The sequence below is a fragment of the Salmo salar genome, chromosome ssa01 (assembly GCF_905237065.1).
Source record: "Salmo salar chromosome ssa01, Ssal_v3.1, whole genome shotgun sequence".
Taxonomy (NCBI): domain Eukaryota; kingdom Metazoa; phylum Chordata; class Actinopteri; order Salmoniformes; family Salmonidae; genus Salmo; species Salmo salar.
The window spans coordinates 136787438-136805882 of record NC_059442.1 but is presented as its reverse complement, the minus strand read 5'-3'; the positions used below and the strand labels follow the sequence as shown (position 1 = coordinate 136805882).

At 43.9% G+C, this 18445-nt stretch overlaps 1 protein-coding gene across 2 annotated transcripts; it reads right to left on the bottom strand.

Annotated features, from left to right (window-relative positions):
* Positions 1–747: 747 nt before the first annotated feature.
* On the bottom strand, positions 748–15567 carry ppp2r2ab (protein phosphatase 2, regulatory subunit B, alpha b). 2 transcript variants are annotated; one of them, XM_014132101.2, is made up of 10 exons: positions 15358–15567; positions 13131–13208; positions 5853–5950; positions 5542–5710; positions 5317–5429; positions 4830–5007; positions 4527–4691; positions 4153–4322; positions 3706–3797; positions 748–3607 (listed from the first exon to the last, which is right to left on the bottom strand). In XM_014132101.2, the coding sequence occupies exons 1-10, from the start codon at positions 15362–15364 to the stop codon at positions 3328–3330; spliced, it is 1350 nt and encodes a 449-aa protein (XP_013987576.1). In that variant the 5' UTR covers positions 15365–15567; the 3' UTR covers positions 748–3327. The 2 variants fall into 2 exon arrangements, with proteins under 2 accessions (XP_013987576.1, XP_013987584.1); XM_014132109.2 differs by having other exon boundaries at positions 5542–5707.
* Positions 15568–18445: the final 2878 nt, after the last annotated feature.

Sequence of the window (18445 nt, the reverse complement as noted above, 5' to 3'; positions counted from 1 at the left end):
TTTACAAGACGTGAAAGAAAATCTTCATTTGAGAACGCGCACATCGGCACGTACCCCAAGATGCCAATGCCATCCCTCAATACCCAGTTGTGTGTAGTAGATCAAAGGATACTCCTATGCATGGGGATATAATGTTGCATTGTGCAATAAGACCCTCAAAACAACTTAAGTTCACCTCACACTTATTTAACAGTTTGGCACTTGTTTATATATATAAAATAAAAAATAAAATAGTCAAGAACTTTATGTACCTGGGGCATAAATAGCCAGCACTCCTATTTCAAAGTGGGTGTTATCAGAGGGATGTCAACATTGGACTAAACGAGGGCATGAATATGGTCCAATCTGAAGTGGCATCGAGTTTGCCAGTTTATAGTCCTAAAAAACAGAAATGAGTTACCTCTGCTTGTTTGGCCATTCCTATGGGGGAGGTGGGGGATTAATAGGGTTTTGTAATAACCTTTTAGACCTTATTTCAGTGTTTAGGCGATCTTATATGTTATATCTGTTAACGTGATCTTTATGAATTAGGAAAGCCTTTGTGCTTGTTTTGACTACAAACACTTAAAAATTCACAAAAAGAGACAGTTGAAGATCCTCATAGAACAAAACATGATCTCCAAAGCCTGTGTTTACCATAGACCTCATTTTCAGCGTTTATCCAAAACAGACGAGCCCTGGCAGAGTTGGTGCCTAAGACGCCATTACTTTCTATTAAAATGTAAAGACCAGGGCGTGACACATTAGTAAAAAAAATATTTAAAAAAGTACTTTATTCCTGTCATTGTCACTATAGATTTACAACAGCTGTATTATATTTGTAATTATTGTCAAACATGATTGGAGGCATTGTGATTTAAACTGTAAAATTGCACTGTGTGTAGACATAAGTTGATGAGCAAAATCAGAGCATGGTATTGGTGAGTGAGTTCCATTTCACTCCGATTCAGATAATTTTTTTGAACATTGCCACTTTCATGGCAGTTCTTCATGAAATGCTACACACATCTTTAGCGTTTCACTATGCAATTTTCTGTATAATATTGGGAGTACTATGACACAGATCAAGTACGACACTGTATAGCACTTGGAATGATTGAGGTTTTCCTATAATGAAGTATTGCTTTTCTGCAATAGAAAGATCACTAAGCGAGGTATGAAAAGGGGATACTCCCGACAATATAAAATACATCAAGAGAGATTTCACTTTACCTTAAAAAGAGAACGAATAAAACGGATATTACATTTGTTCCATTTATAAATATGACAAATCTCAGAATGTCTCTTTGACAACAGAAAACCAAGATTTTTTTAGTTTATTTTTAAAAAGAGACAGCAAGAACTCCCTGGTTGCCAGACTCAGTAAAGTCTCTCCCAAGCAGTTGTAAGGAGTCCTCACTGGGCCAGACAGACTGGTTGTGGATCTAGTAGTGTGTGCAGACACACAAAAGTATGTGGACATCCCTTCAAATAAGTGAATTTGCCCATTTCAGCCACAGCTGTTGCTGACAGGTATATGAAAATCGAGCACACAGCGAGCAAATCTCCGTAGACAAACATTGGCAGTAGAATGGCCTTACTGAAGAGCTCAGTGATTTTAAACGTGGCAGTAGAATGGCCTTACTGAAGTGCTCAGTAATTTTCAACGTGGCACCATCATAGGATGCCACCTTTTCAACAAGTCAGTTTGTCAAATGTCTGCCTCGCTAGAGATGCCCCAGTAAACTGTAAGAGCTGTTATTGTGAAGTGGAAACGTCTAGGAGCAACAACAGCTCAGCCGCGAAGTGGCAGGCCACACAAGCTCACAGAACGGGACCGCCGAGTGCTGAAGCACGTAAATATCGTATGTCCTCGGTTGCAACACTCACAAGTTCCAAACTGTGTCTGGAAGCAATGTCAGCACAAGAACTGTTCGTTGGGAGCTTCGTGAAATGGGTTTCCTTGACCGAGCAGCTGCACACAAGCCTAAGAACACCATGGGCAATGCTGGAGTGGTGTAAGGCTTGCCACCATTGGACGCTGGAGCAGTGGAAACGTGTTCTCTGGAGTATGAATCACACTTTACCAGCTGGCAGTCTGACGGACGACCCTGGGATTGGCAGATGCCAGGAGAATGTTACCTGCCTTAATGCATAATGCCAACTGTAAAGTTTGGTGGTGGAGGAATAATGGACCGGGGCTGTTTTCATGGTTTGGCCTAGGCCCCTTAGTTCCAGTGAAGGGAAAACTTAACGCTACAGCATACAATGATATTCTAGACAATTCTGTGCATCCAACTTGTGGCAACAGTTTGGGGAAGGCCCCATCCTGTTTTGCGCATGACTATGCCCCCGTGCACAAAGCGAGGTCCATACAGATGGGGTTTGTCGAGATCGGTGAGGAAAAACTTAACGGGCCGGTAGAGCCCTGATCAACACCATCAAACATCTTTGGGATAAATTGGAACACGGACTGCGAGCCAGGGGTAATCAGCCAACATCAGTGCCCGACCTCACTAATGCTCGTGGCTAATGAAAGCAAGTCCTTGTAGCAATGTTAAACATCTAGTGGAAAGCCTTCCCAGAAGAGTGGAGGCTGTTATAGCACCAACTCCATATTAATGCCCATGATTTTAGAATGAGAAGTTTGACAAGCAGGTGTCCACATACTTTTGGTCATGTAGTGTAGGACCAGTCATACTACATGCTCTCAGTAGATGTTTTAGACTGTTCCTCTGAGGTGCAGCAGTACACCAACAGCAGCAACAGCTAGGCTCTTTAATAAATGTGTGTCTGAATATTTCTGTGTGTGTGTATGTAAGAGATGGAGGCTCTCGGAGAAGTATGTGGTATGAGAAACAATAGAAACAGAACACCAGTTCTTGTAATTGAATTAAAACAGAACAGTTTGGCAGTTGACTAATAAAAAAAAATGACTATGGCACCAGACAATGAGAGGCGGTACTGAAGGGGTAGGGATGATTCTCGGTGTGTTGGTTTTTCTACTAGCCCTCGACCCCCCCTCCCCCAAAGAAAGCGTGCTTGTCAGACATGCATATAAATTAAACGAGTTACCCATGTTGCCCTGGGGCTGGGCGATACTGGGCCGGCGACGCACAGATATTGGCACATCACCACCAAAACAATATCATGGTGAGTGACGCATCACTGTGCCACAGAGGCTGATGGTGGGCAAGAATATGGTTTCAGTTTTCCACACCTGGAAACTTGGCAAAGTCTGTTTTGTCCAATAACAGGTTAGTTGTTGTTGGCGATGTTGTCACACATTTTGTTCTTGACTAAAATTAAAGGCTGAAGGTAGTGGATGTCTGCCTTCACGGAAAACACCTAGTTCACTTTGTCCTGGAATATGTAGAGGTTGTTGGTGGTTGCCACGGCGATGATGTTGTCCTGAGGGTGCCAGGCAGTGTGGAGGATTTTCTTGTTGAAGTCCAGGCTGTCTACACTGATCTCGTCCTTCTTCCGCTTCCCGTCGGCACACACCTTGCGGGGCTTCAGGACCTGCCATGGCTTACTGCCCTCCCGGGACGCCTCCAGGGTCACATCCCGCCTCTGGCCCCGGTCAAACATCCGGAAGAAGTTGTTGTATGAGCCCGTCATCACCACACTGGAAAGGAAAATGAGAGGATTAAAACAAGGAAACGAAAAACCTAGGGCTTGTTATTTTTATGAATTCAATTTGAGAACTTGGCAATGAACGTTAACCTGTCATTTCCGTTCCAGCAGCACTCAAACTTGTCAAAGATGCAGTCGTTTTCATAGAGCGAGCACAGCTTACTCCTGAGGTACTCGTGAACCTGCCATGAGGGAAAAAGACAGGCCAGAGCTAATCAACATGGTGTCACATACACTAACCTCAGCGGTCAACTCGGTATTTATGAGTCATTTTGGGTAAAATATTCTGAATAGGAGCGTTAAGATGATTGAAATGGCCTATAACATAAGTTCAAAGTAAAACATTTTTTTGGCTTCTCATTTCAGGGTGTGATAGTGCAGCAGTCTGGCAAGAACAGACTTAGTCCCCCTAGTGGACATTATCTGAAGCTACATGCAGGAAATGAGTTGTGGTCAGTTCCTGATAAAAACGTGCACTAAAACAGCCTGTTGACTTTCTCAAACTTCAAGTCTCCACACTCCCTCTGCCAGTCTCACCTGGTACGTCTCCACGGGCCTGTTCTCCATGTTCAGGTCCCAAATCTTGACAGACAGGTAGTCCCGGGTCATCATGTAGCGCCCGTTGTGGCTGAACTTGACGTCCGAGATGGAAGAGATTATCTCAGAGAAGAAGGAGCGGTTACTGGGGTCTTCCGGCTCCTCGAACACTGGAGAGGTCAAGTTAACTGCTATTAGAGATAATACGGTGCATGTTGCTGTGCTAGCTAGCCCCCCCCCCCCATCTAATGTGAAAAAAGATATTCCCACATCTCTAACTATGCAGCGATGTGAATTCAGTCAAGCCATTTTCTAATGGTCAAACGTGAAAACCCCTTATACAGAGGTTGTTGCAGTGGCCACTAGGTACTCACATTTGGAGTGCGTGTCACATAGTGCTGATGCCCTCATGTCACAGAGGCGGATGGTGCCCTTGCTGCTGCTGTAGACAAAGGTGTTGCACTGGTGTGGATGGAACTCAGCTGCTGTAATCACCTCTGTCAGCTCCTCCATGTTGGCTGGCTTTATATCCACAATGTCTGGGAGGGGCTAGAGTCAAGGGGGACTAGCACACCTACTGAGAAGAGATTTGGGACACACCGGGGGTAAACGTAAACACACACCCACCTCTGTCCCTTCCCTCAACCATCCTATAATTAACAGCTGGTCGAGGATACTGAAGCTGCGGTCGGTGATCTCCTGGTGCCAGAGATTGATGCGCAGGTCGTCTGCGGATAGATATGTCTCATGGTCACTGTTTATGGAGATGGAGTTGATGTGGTAGGTGTGCGCATTGGCAAACACCCTGCGAGGGCTCGCTTCCACCATGAGGTCCATGGGTCTAAACACAGGCACCTGCAAGGGTACAGAAGGTAGTCAGTGGGTGAGGCTCTAAGGGTATAGACTACACCCACAGTGACCAGTGTTTCTCTAACTAGGGCCCTGTTTTTTTTAAGCAATTATTTGACATGTCCCTCTTTATTTTTGTCAGCTGGTCCAGCACCATCCTCAGATTTGTTGTTGTTGGTGTGTGCAATACTCGTTTCCAGATATCTTAAAATACAGAATAAAAAAAATCAAAAAAAAAAATCACACTGTCACATGATTGCGCAGAACACAGGGCCCCAACTTTAGCCCCTGGCATGTAATCAGCTAAGCACGTACTCGAAGTGCAGTGACAGTGTTGGGGTCTATGTAGCGTCCATCCTCCTCTTTCAGGTTGTAGCCCTCTGGTTGCTTGTCTCGTTCACTGATCTTCCACAACTTTATGGTTTTGTCTGCCAATCAGAACACAGGACTAGAAATATATTTAACAGATAAACAAAGCTCAGTGATGTGATGGCATGCACGTATAAAAGTGAAGGTTTACCAGAGTGAAAACCGACTGACCGTTAGTGGACAACAGGAACTGAGCTGCGTTCTTCTGGGGCAGCCAGCGGATTTTGTTGATCTTCTCCTCGATCTCTAAACTCTTCAAGTAGTCAAACTCGGGCTCATGGCTCTGGAAAGTACTGTAAACATTGTACTCACTACGGCACTGTGGCTGACTCTTATTCTGCTGGGGGAGAGAAAGGGAATAGATGAAGAGAAAGAAAAAGTTAGCTTAATTTGTTTTCCACTCCTTTCCATTCAAAAGCAAATAAAAATATAAAATGCTGATTTTGAATTTAAAAACTCAACTTCCGGACTTCCAGTCTTACCTCTATTTCCTGCTGAAAGATGACGACCCTGCCACCCTTGTCTCCTGTGGCTAGCAGCTCCCCTGAGTGGTTGAACTCCACGGTAGATATGATGTCGGCTGAACACAAAACAGCTGCAATTAATTTCGATTTGACTTCTATAAGTCATGAGAAAATCAAAATATGGTAGCCTAGTGGTTAGAGCGTTGGGCCAGTAACTGAAAGGTTGCTAGATCGAATCCCCAAGCTGACAAGGTAAAAATATGTCGTTCTGCCCCTGAACAAGGCAGTTAACCCACTGTTCCCCAGTAGGCCGTCATTGTAAATAAGAATTTGTTCTTAACTGACTTGCCTAGTTAAATAAAATACAAATTCTACCCAACACAACAGGTATTCAGAGAGAAATTGCAGATGGTTGTATCCATGAGACGGCAGTTAGCATTTAACATTACTAGCACTGGATTTGTTTAGAGGTCTATCGGCTATCCAGGAGCTGGAGTCTTAGGGCTGGATGAGTATCTGAATGGATGTAGGCCATAGCATTCCACTGAGGATGTGATGGCAGACAATGATCAGTAACCAAGTTCCTACAGGCTGCAGCACATTCCCCCAACAGCAGTATGGAGGCTTTTTAGACAAAAGCTGACACTTTAACCCATTGTTGCCCATTCGAGCAGAAAGACAATGCTGAGAAAGGTTGCAGCAGAAGGCCATAGACTGGGCTAAACACCCTGGGGCATATAAGTGTGTGTATCGTGTTTAAGGAGGCCATGGACACACCACGTGGTTAATGCCCTGAACCCCAACATGTTTTCAGCACTTATTTCCATGACTGATCAAAACTTGTTTTCTCATGACACTCTGGTTCCTCTGAGCAATGTTTGGAATATCGAATCACAATACATATAGAACCACGATAATGGTGAATATTGATACTGCCACCAGTGATTTTATTTGCTACCTCCAATTTTTTTTGTTGGTATTAGACAGACTAAAAACACCAGCGCCAAGTGATTTTAATTGGAAATCCATTCAAACTATTCCCACGCCTAATAGAAATGTCATCAAATCAAATGTTAGTCACATGCGCCGAATAGAAAAGGTGTAGACCTTAGAAAAATGCTTACTTACGTGCCCCTAACCAACAATGCAGTTTCAGAAAAATACAGATAATAGGTAACAAGTAATTAAAGAGCAGCAGTAAAATAGCAATAGCGAGACTATATACAGAGGGTACCGATACAGAGTCGATGTGCGGGGGCACCGGTTAGTTGAGGTAGTATGTACATGTAGGTAGTGATATTAAAGTGACTATGCATAGATGAGAGAGTAGCAGTGGTGTAAAGAGGGGGTGAGGCAATGCAAATAGTCTGGGTAGCCATTTGACTAGATGTTCAGGAGTCTTATGGCTTGGGGGTAGAAGGTGTTTAAAAGCCTCTTGGACCTAGACTTGGCACTCCGGTACCGCTTGCCGTGCGGCAGCAGAGAGAACAGTCTATGACTAGGGTGGCTGGAGTCTGACAATTTTTATGACCTTTGACACCACCTGGTATAGAGGTCCTGGATGGCAGAAGCTTGGCCCCAGTGATGTATCGGGCCAAACGCACTACCCTCTTTAGTAGGGCTGGGCGATATGGCCAAAATCTCATATCCCGATATAGGTAATTTCATATCCCGATAACGATAAATAGCACATCTGTAAATTCAATGAATAAATAGTTTATATAAAATGTAAAGGCCTATTTCTTATTACTTTGAATTACTCAATAAATAAAATAAATCAAATGAGTAAGTACCTTATTTAGAACCTGTGCACATTTTTCAATTAAGCATGTAACAAAATTTATAAAATCTAAAGAGAGGTAAATAGAAAAAAAAACTCCAATTAAAATAAATAGGCCTAAAAAAAAACAAAAAAAAACAGGGATTGCCTGTTTTGCATGTTATTTTGGCATTAATGTGTGTCACATATCAATTTGCATTTGGTACCTTGGGACGAGTTAGCACCAACTCACGAAACCCCCGTTTCTCGACCGTGTAAACTGGGAACATGTCTTTGCAGATATAAGTTGTAACGGCAGCTGTCATCTCCTTCCATCTTCCTGTTTCTTTGCCATATGGTGTTGCGGGCAAAAGCCTCTTGCAACGTCTGAGTAGGGGGTTTGTTTTGAGCACGCAACTGTACTTTTTGGGGTCTCATCTGTAGACTCTGTCCGTACCGTTTCACATGATTCTCAGATAGGTGATAAGAGGTTAGTGGTGTTTGAGCCTGTGGTCCGGACCAGCCTGCGGCATATTTTGCAGTGGACGGTTTTCTGGTCAGTGTCAGACTTTTCATACCCAAACCACGTCCATGCGACCGAAGTTGCCCCTCTTTTAGGTACGAGCTCAGTGTCTCTGTACTCCGACACGTTCACTCTTCCATGTTTGTTTGTGTTACAAATTTCCTTCCGCACAGCGCTGTAGTGCCCTGCGATCGAAGGCCGAGCAGTTGCCATACCAGGCAGTGATGCAACCAGTCAGGATGCTCTCAATGGTGCAGTTGTAGAACCTTTTGAAGATCTGAGGACCCATGCCAAACCGTGTCAGTCTCCTGAGGGGGAATAGGTTTTGTCATGCCCTCTTCACAACTGTCTTGGTGTGCATGGACCATGTTAGTTTGTTGGTGATGTGGACACCAAGGAACTTGAAGCCCTCAACCTGCTCCACTGCAGCCCCATCAATGAGAATGGGGGCGTGCTCAATCCTCTCTCGACAATCGTCTCCATTGTCTTAATCATATTGAGGAAAAGGTTGCTGTCCTGGCACCACACGGCCAGGTCGCTGACCTCCTCTCTATAGGCTGTCTCGTCGTTGTCTATGATCAGGCCAACATCTGTTGTGTAGTCGGCAAATGTAACGGTGTTGGAGTCGTGCAGTCATGAGTGAACAGGGAGTACAGGAGGGGACTGAGCAACGCACCCCTAAGGGGCCACCGTGTTGAGGATGAGCGTGGCAGAAGTGTTACCTACCCTTACCACCTGGGAACAGCCTGTCAGGAATTCCAGGATCCAGTTGCAGAGGGAGGTGTTTAGTCCCAGGGTCCTTCGCTTATTGATGAGCTTTGAGGGCATTTGTGTTGAACGCTGAGCTGTAGTCAATGACTAGCATTCTCACATAGGTGTTCCTTTTGTCCAGGTGGGAAAGGGCAGTGTGGAGTGCAATAGAGATTGCATCATCTGTGGATCTGTTGGGGTGGTATGCAAATTGGAGTGGGAATAGTGTTTCTGGGATGAGGGCGTTGATGTGAGTCATGACCAGCCTTTCAAAGGACTTCATGGCCACAGATGTGAATGCTACGGGTCGGTAGTCATTTAGGCAGGTTACCTTAGTGTTCTTGGGCACAGGGACTACGATGGTCTGATTAAACCATGTTGGTATTACGGACTCGGACAGGGAGAGGATGAAAAATATCATGGAAGACACTTGCCAGTAGGTCAGCGCATGCTCGCAGAACACGTCCTGGTAATCCATCTGGCCCTGCGGCCTTGTGAATGTAACCGTTTAAAGGTCTTACATCGGCTGCAGAGAGTGTGATAACACAGTCGTCCGGAACAGCTGGTGCTCTGATGCATGTTTGTGTTATTTGCATTGCCTCGAAGCGAGCATAGAAGCAATTTAGCTCGTCTGGCAGGCTCGTGTCACTGGGCAGCTCTCGGCTGTTTTTCCCCTTGTAGTCTGTAATGGTTTGCAAGCCCTGCCACATCAGACGAGCATCAGAGCCGGTGTAGTACAATTCGAACTTAGTCCTGTATTGATGCTTTGCCAGTTTGATGGTTCGTCAGAGGGCATAGCCAGATTTCTTATAAGCTTCCGGGTTAGAGTCCCGCTCCTTGAAAGCAGCAGCTCTAGCCTTTAGCTCAGTGCGGATGCTGCCTGTAAATCCATGGCTTCTGGTACGTACGGTCACTGTGGGGATGACGTCATCAATGAACTTATTGATGAAGCCAATGACTGATGTGGTATACTCCTCAATGCCATAGGAAGAATCCCGGAACATATTCCAGTATGTGCTAGCAAAACACTCCTGTAGCTTAGCATCTGCTTAATCTGACCACTTTAAAAATAAATTGATCTAGTCACTGGTGCTTCCTGCTTTCATTTTTGCTTATAAGCAGGAATCAGGAGGATAGAATGATGGTCCGATTTGCCAAATGGAGGGTGAGGGAGAGCTTTGTACGTGTCTGTGTGTAGAGTAATGGTGGTTGCACATTTAACATGCTGTTAGAAATTAGGTAAAACTGATTTAAGTATCCCTGCATTAAAGTCCCCGGCTACTAGGAGCGCCGCCTCTGGGTGAGCGTTTTCCTGTTTACTTATGGCGGAATACAGCTCATTCAATGCGGTCTTAGGGCCAGCCAGCCTCTGTGGTGGTACGTAAACAGCTACAAAAAAATACAGATGAAAACTCTAGGTAGATGGCGTGGTCTACAGCTTATCATGAGATACTCTACGTCAGGCGAGAAATAGCTTGAGACTTCCTTAGATATTGCGCACCAGCTGTTTACAAAATACATAGTCCGCCGCCCCTTGTCTTACCAGACGCCGCTGTTCTATCCTGCCGGCACATTGTATAACCAGCCAGTAGTATGTTGATATTGTCATTGTTCAGCCACGACTCCGTGAAGCATAAGATGTTACAGTTAATGTCCCATTGGTAGTTTAATCTTCCGCGGAACTCGTCGATTTTATTCTCCAAAGATTGCACATTTGCAAGCAGAATGGAGGGAAGTGGGGTGTTCATTTGATCGCCTCCTACTCCTCAGAAGGCAGCCCGCCCTTCGGCCCCTCTTTGTCTCCACGCAGATCACAGGATCGGGGTCTGTTCCCGAGGAAGCAGTATATCCTTCACGTCGGGCTCGTCAAAGTCGTGAAAGGAATAAGAAAAAATAAGAAGAAAAAAATAAGGATTCTGCTAGTTCATGGTGAGTAATCGCAGTCCTAATGTCCAGAAGTTATTTTCAGTCATAAGACACGGTAGCGGCAACATTATGTACAAAATAAGTTCAAAAAGTAAAATGCAAAAAAAATATATATATATATTTTAAAACACAAATCGGTAGGGGCACTTAAACGTCTGCCTTCTCCTCCGGTGCCACCTCATAAAAACTTAAGATTTGAAATTATTGTTTTAGTCAAATATATCTGTTTGGGCTTCTTCGGTCAATTTGCAGTCTACAAATAATTGATAAATCATGTTCCGGGCCCCTGACCAGTGAAAATTTCACCCTGTGGCTAATTTAGTTGTTGATTCCTGCCATCCATCCATATGCCCAGTGCCAGGGTTTTTCTTTATTTTTAGTATTTTCTACATTGTAGAATAACAGTGAAGATATCAAAACCTTGAAATAACATGGAATGACATAGTAATAACCCCCTGACAAAAATACAAATAATAATAAATAGTGTTCAACAAATCAAACTATATTTTTATTTGAGATTCTTCTAAGTAGCCACCCTTTGCCTTGACAGCTTTGCACACTCCTGGCATTCTCTCAACCAGCTTCATGATGAATGCTTTCCCAACAGTCTTGAAGGAGTTCCCACATATGCTGAGCACTTGTTGGATGCTTTTCCTTCACTGCGGTCCAACTCATCCCAAACCATCTCAATTGGGTTGAAGTCAGGTGATTGTGGAGGCCAGGTCAACTGACGCAGCACACCATCACCCTCTTTCTTGGTCAAATAGCCCTTACACTGCCTGGAGGTATGTTTTGGGTCATTGTCCTGTTGAAAAACAAATGGGATGGCATATCGCTGCAGAACGCTGTGGTAGCCATGCTGGTTAAATGTGCCTTGAATTCTAAATAAATCACAGACAGTGTCACCAGCAAAGCACCCCCACACCACCGCCTCCAAACATCACATTGGAAACCACACATGCGGAGAGCAGCCGTTCACCTACTCTGCATCTCACAAAGACAGTGGTTGGAACCAAAAATCTCAAATTTGGACTCCAGACCAAAGGACAAATTTCCACTAGTCTAATGTCCATTGCTCGTGTTTCTTGGCCCAAGCAAGTCTCTTCTTCTTATTGGTGTCCTTTAGTAGTGGTTTCTTTGCAGCAAGTCGACAATGAAGGCCTGATTCACAGTCTCCTCTGAATAGTTGATGTTGAGAAGTGTCTGTTAGTTGAACTATTTGTGCTGCAATTTCTGAGGCCGGTATCTCTAATGAACTTATCCTCTGCAGCAGAGGTACCTCTGGGTCTTCGTTTCCTGTGGCGGTCATCATGAGAGCCAGTTTCATCATAGCGCTTGATGGTTTTTGCGACTGCACTTGAAGAAACTTTCAAAGTTCTTGAAAATGTTCCGGATTGACTAACCTTCATGTCTTAATGTAATGGACTGTCTTTTCTCTTTGCTTATTTGAGCTGTTCGTGCCATAATATGGACGCGGTCTTTTACCAAATCGGGCTATCTTCTGTATACCGCCTCTACCTTGTCACAACAACTGAATGGCTCAAACTCATTAAGGAAAGAAATTCCATAAATTAACAGGCACACCTGTTAACTACTTCATGAAGCTGGTTGAGAGAATGCCAAGAGTGTGCAAAGCTGTCATCAAGGCAAAGGGTGGCTACTTTGAAGAATCTCAAATATAACATAATGTTATTTTTCCACTACTTGGCTGTGCCTGCACCAAAACTCCAGTGTTTTCCCCTTCATAGCTTGTTCTCCATCATCTTTTTAAATAGGGAGCCAATTTTTCCTTCTGCACTTATTTCATTGACTGATCAAAACCCGTTTTCTCAAGGCTCTCGTCCCTCTGCAGCAGACATATGGTAAGCAATGTGTTTGGAACATCGAATCACCATAGAAATCACAGTATGGAATCGCAATACATATCCTATCGGCACCTAAGTATCGTGACAATATCGCATTGTAAGGTCTCTGGCAATTTCCAGCCGTAGCGTACAGTGCACCATACTGGATGTTCAGACAGACTATGTCAGCATGAGGCTACAGGACAAAAGACAAGAGAAAGCAGCAAGCAAGCCATTGTGTGTCAGAAATTGACTACGCAGCCACTCTTACATATAGCACTGGACTGTCTGCAAGGCTAGCAGTGTAACATTTAGGGAGAAGAGAAGTCATGGGTGACCGCCAGGGAATGAAAGATAACTGGACAAGCGTGTTGCATTGAGTACTATTTATCCAGCACAACATAATTTATTGTGAAATATGAATAAATACTAGGAAGCCATGATGATTCTGCAACAACTACTGCCACTGTCTATGACCTGTGAAGAGCTCTTACCTTCGGCAACGTCGTCATCAACGGCCCCCTTCACCTGTGAGAAGCACCACTGCACATCATTGCTCCCACCTCCAGCTCCTGAATGGCAGAATTACATTTACTGATCGAGATATTTCATGACTGGTTATGTTACAAATCTGACAGTGACCTGACTATTGCCACGAAAAACTCTGTGTACAGACAGACACAAAATGATGTGTCTTGGTCCCATCTTGTGCATTAAGCTCATTTGTCTTTGATAACATCTGATACTACATGGCCTGACAACAGTCAAAATGAACACCAACAGCCTCAGGAGTCCTTGGAGACCTATGACTGTACTTCCACAGTCTCTTGATAATACACTTGTTAAGAGAGACCCCTCTCAGGCACAGCTTAATAAGATAATAAATAATTAGGTGGGTGCTTATTTGCCTAAAGGAAATTTGTTTTTTGCATATCCCAACTTCCCCTGAGAAACCTTCGGAGTGGGGTCAAGGCCAGAGTCTGCCATTATCAACAGCAACACCGGAGCAATTAGGGTTAAGTGCCTTGCTCAAGAGCACATTGACAGCGTCGTTTCGGATATCTGAACTTGCGACCTTTCGGTTACTGGCCCAACACTGTAACCACTAGGCTACCTGCCACCCTCAACAGCTGTTAACGTCAAACATCATACACTAGGTCAAGGCTGGGGGAATACTACTACAGTACTATATAATGGATAAGGACATTTCCCACAGAGGCGTAAATAACCATTGAAACAGGTTAACTAGTGCAAGCCCGTCTCTCTGGCTGGGTTATTATAGGTATAGCATCCCGACAGGTTCTCGATAATAATAAACGGTAATTGCACAGTGAAACATGTTGAGTTGTACATTTCCACAAGTAATAATTTATGTTATTGCACAATGGAACTTGTTAGATTTGTTGATAAAACATGTCTGGGATGTACTGTGGTTGGGTGTGTGTTAACTGCAGGAGGAGCAGGTATGACTAGAATGTTGTCAATGTAGAGGGTGAAGCCTAAATGTCCCATCAATAAAAGACAATGGGAAACCTCATACATCTAGCATGTAAGTTGGCTGACTACAAGTGATCACAATTGTAAGAGTGCTAAATTAGGTTGTCATCTGCCTCTGCAAAAAGTGATACAAGCACCATGGAGCCCTCTGTCAACAAGTAATGCCTTATCCCATCATTAGGGCTCCTGAGAGGCACAGCGGTCTAAGGCACTGCATCTCAGTGTTAGAGGCGTCACTACAGACCCTGGTTCGATTCCTGGCTGTATCACAACCGGGCATGATTGGGAATCCCATAGGGCAGCGCACAATTGGCCCAGCGTCGTCCGGGTTAGGGTTTGGCCGTCATTGTAAATAAGAAGTTGTTATTAACTCACTTGCTTAGTTAAATAAAAGGTTAAATACAATAAATTAGACAACCACTGCAATAGAAGCTGGAAAGTAGACAATTCTATATTTAGAGCGCTGTATACTTTCGACAGAGACTGAATCTCATGCATAAACTGAGTCATAGATGGTTAGCATTGATTTCAGCCAAGTCATTATTGGCCCCCTAGCAATGCAATCCCAGCCTGAGGGAAATGGCACGGTGATCTTAATGTTCAAGCACACATAAATATTAAAGCAAAGCCCACATCCAGCAATAGAACCGTGACTCATGGCTAAATCGATGATGGTGGTGGTGTGGCATTAAAGGTGGACATCGTAACGTTACAGGTGCAAGGTGCCATTCGGAAGAAGCCAGTCATCATCCACCCACCCCACCATCTTTCACATCAAGACTCCCGCTCAACTCGCCGGTCATGCTAGCGCGACAGTGCCACATTAGGGATAATTTAGCTACCAGTAGTATTACCAGAAATACTACTTGGCTGGCTGGCTAACTCACTAAAAGGAAAGTATGGCCTTTGGCATAGTTAGGTAGCTAACGTTACAGCTTCAAACTAACAGTTTGCATGAAATAACAGCGATGAATATTATGTGACTGAGAGGACCGTGGGGCTAACTATAACTTAGCCACATCTAGCTAACGTTAGCCTGTGAAGTTGGACGTCCCCAGCGAAGGTGATTGGTGAGGCCCAGTGACACATTTATTAGCTAGACTTACATATACGTCTAAATAAAGCATTGTATATAACTAGCTGGTTAAGGTCGCTAGCCAACGTTATTACCGCCGGTAGATTTACTAGCAGCTAGTTAGCTAACGCGTTACTATTTCCATTTACCTGCCATGGCTAGAGGGATTCCCGGGCTTGTTTGTCAGGTTTTGACTGGTGCAAGCGGTCTCTCAAATGAAGAAACTGAATCGCGAGACCGAGACGTTCTGGCTTGTTAGCTCACTCACCCTCCCCGACAAGTCTTCCCACCCTTCCGACACCCACCATACACAGACAGTTCAAAATGGCGCTATAGCGTCCCACATTGACATCATCATAAACCGCCTCTTCTTGAGTGGAAACGGTGGGCGTATAACCAGAGGGGACACACCCACTGATGGGACGCACGGTTCCTATTATCATGTATATTATTTAGCATCCTGGTGACGTCCATAACCTTACCCATTGCCCCAATCTATAATGAGCCTTTGGCTGATCAGTGGGCAACGGCCAGCCCCTTACCAAGATGGGCAAGCCCAGTTTTCTGATAGGTTGAATTGAGGTCGGCAAAATCAGATTCAAAGTGATTATTATATATATGTTCTTAAAATATATGATAATATATTTTAATATGTATGTCACGTTTACATATGGGCTTTAAATATATGATCATATTTTGAAAGTTCATCCAACTCGGAATTTCAAGTCGTAAACTCAGGCCACTCTAGAGCTCCACTTTCCAATCTGAGAATCACAGATGTCATGATTTGACCTCATTTTTTCCCAAGAGTTTTTAGTTGTCTTGAAAGCACCATAAATCATCAGTTAGACAGACAAGATCATGGATTGTAAAAAACAGAAAGGGTGCCTATAAAAATAGCACATTTTACATTGTCACTTTACTCAAAACGTCCTATTTTGGGGCGCTAAAACCATGATTTGGTCAAAATACTTATGTAAATAAGTTGTATTTTTATTATTTATAAATTTACAAACATTTCGAAAAAACTGTTTTTGTCATTATGGGGTATTCTAGAGAAATGGGCCAGTAACCGAAAGTTTACTGGATCGAATCCCTGAGCTGACAAGGTAAAAATCTGTCGTTCTGCCCCTGAGCAAGACAGTTAACCCACTGTTCCCCCGGCGCCGAAGACGTGGATGTGGATTAAGGCAGCCCCCCACACCTCTCTGATTCACAGACACATTTCAGTTGAAGGCATTCAGTTGTACAACTGACTAGGTATCCCCCTTTTCCTGTCCCTTTCCCTATTGTGTGTACATTGATGAGGATTTTTTGTTGGTGATCCATTTTAGAATAAGACTGTAACTTAACAAAATGTGGAAAAAGTCAAGGGGTCAGAATACTTTCCGAATGCACCAATTGATTCTTGAAGAATATAACTTATAAATGCCTCATGAGCTTAGTTCAACTGTCACACCCCATGAGAACCCAAAATATAAGCTTATTTTTCTCCAATGTTTGTAAACATTGTAAATGTAAACAAATACTATATACTCTGAGTAGATATTCACATAATAATAAGGAATTCCCTCGACCACGCCCACCAATTGGGGAAAACAAACATTATTTCCCATTGACCTCCAGTGTAAAAGAGCCAACTTTGTCATTGATTTTTTGATATACAGATATATATGTTCAATGTACATGTAACCATGTAATAAATCCCGATCTACAGTTGCAAATGCTCCCACGTAGGGAAATAGAGCCTGGAAGAAGAGCCCTGTGGCTTCAGGCTATTTGGCATGGGAGAGATGGAAATTGTGGGGAGCCGGTGTCCAAGTAGGCTACACATAATGTAGCTAGAGCTCTAAGTGTGTGGAAAACATCTAATCACAGGTAGGACATTTAACTTGATTAGTATATTATGGGAACATAGATGAGTATAAACAGTCCAGCTATGCCCTCCAGGCAATGAAACCGGCAAAATAACAGTACAGGGACAAAGTGGTGTTGTAATTCAACGGCTCAGACACAAAACGTATGTGGCAGGGACTCCAGACAATCCCGGGTTATAAAGGGAAAGTCAGCCAGGTCGTGGACACTGACACCATGCTGCCAGACAAGCTAAACGCCTTTTCTTCTTCCTCTTCTTCTTCTATTATATAATGGTGGTCCACAAACAAATGTTAAAGGTGCTTGCCGTCACCTACTGTTTTGGAAGTTTGTGGTCAATCACGGTCTACAACATTAGCTCCACATTTCTAAATCCTCCTACTTAACTCAGTACTTGTGTAAGAACAGACGCTGGGAGATGAGAAGCAAGTACAGGTAGTGAACATGTAATAAATAACTGACAAGAAACAAACAAGGACAGTGTCTGAACAGGGGAAAACATAACAACAATAATGCTGACACAGGGAACAAACTGAGGAACAGACAGATATAGAAGGGGCAATCAACAAAGTGGAGGAGTCCAGTTGAGTCCAATTAGCACTGATGTGCGTAATGATAGTGACAGGTGTGCGTAATGATGGGCAGCCTGGCGCCCTCGAGCACCAGAGAGGGGGAGCGGGAGCAGGCGTGACAACTTCTGAAAAAAAAGAGCCCGACTTACTTCTAATGATGAGTTCAATGTCCTCGGCGCAATCGAGCAAACACAACCTCTTCCTTCCTAATCTGACCTTTGAATCTTGGATCACCGACCTTTCTTTGGAGAGCATATAAATGACAGCCCTTGGGCTCCAGAGTCCCATCTCTTCTGCCACACATCTATCAAAATGGCTCTGATCTTACATTTGACCTCACCTCTACCCAGTGGAACATTAATATCAAATGTATCTAATTTTAAAGCTCTTTTGGCTATCTGGTCTACAATTTCCTTCCCTTCCACACCAGAATGGGCTGCGACCCAGCAGAATCTCAGTACTACACCCAGTCTCTCAATTCTCCATAATAATATTATTGTGTCCAATAGTAGGTCACTCCAATTAGATTTGCCAGATGAAAAACTAGTCAATACAGACAGGGAATCTGAGTATACTATCATTCTGACAGGTTGAATGTCCTATCGCCATCTTCTCAACTGAGTATACTGACAGTTAGTCTTCTACATACTGTATCTGCACATCAAATTCATGAATTTAAACGCCTGCTCCTGTGCACCCACTATCTGGGTCCTGCTTAACACCGTCTTCGCCTGCTTCGAGCAAAACACAGTGCTGCCGGCGTGGGCACCGCCACCCACGAAGACTGTGA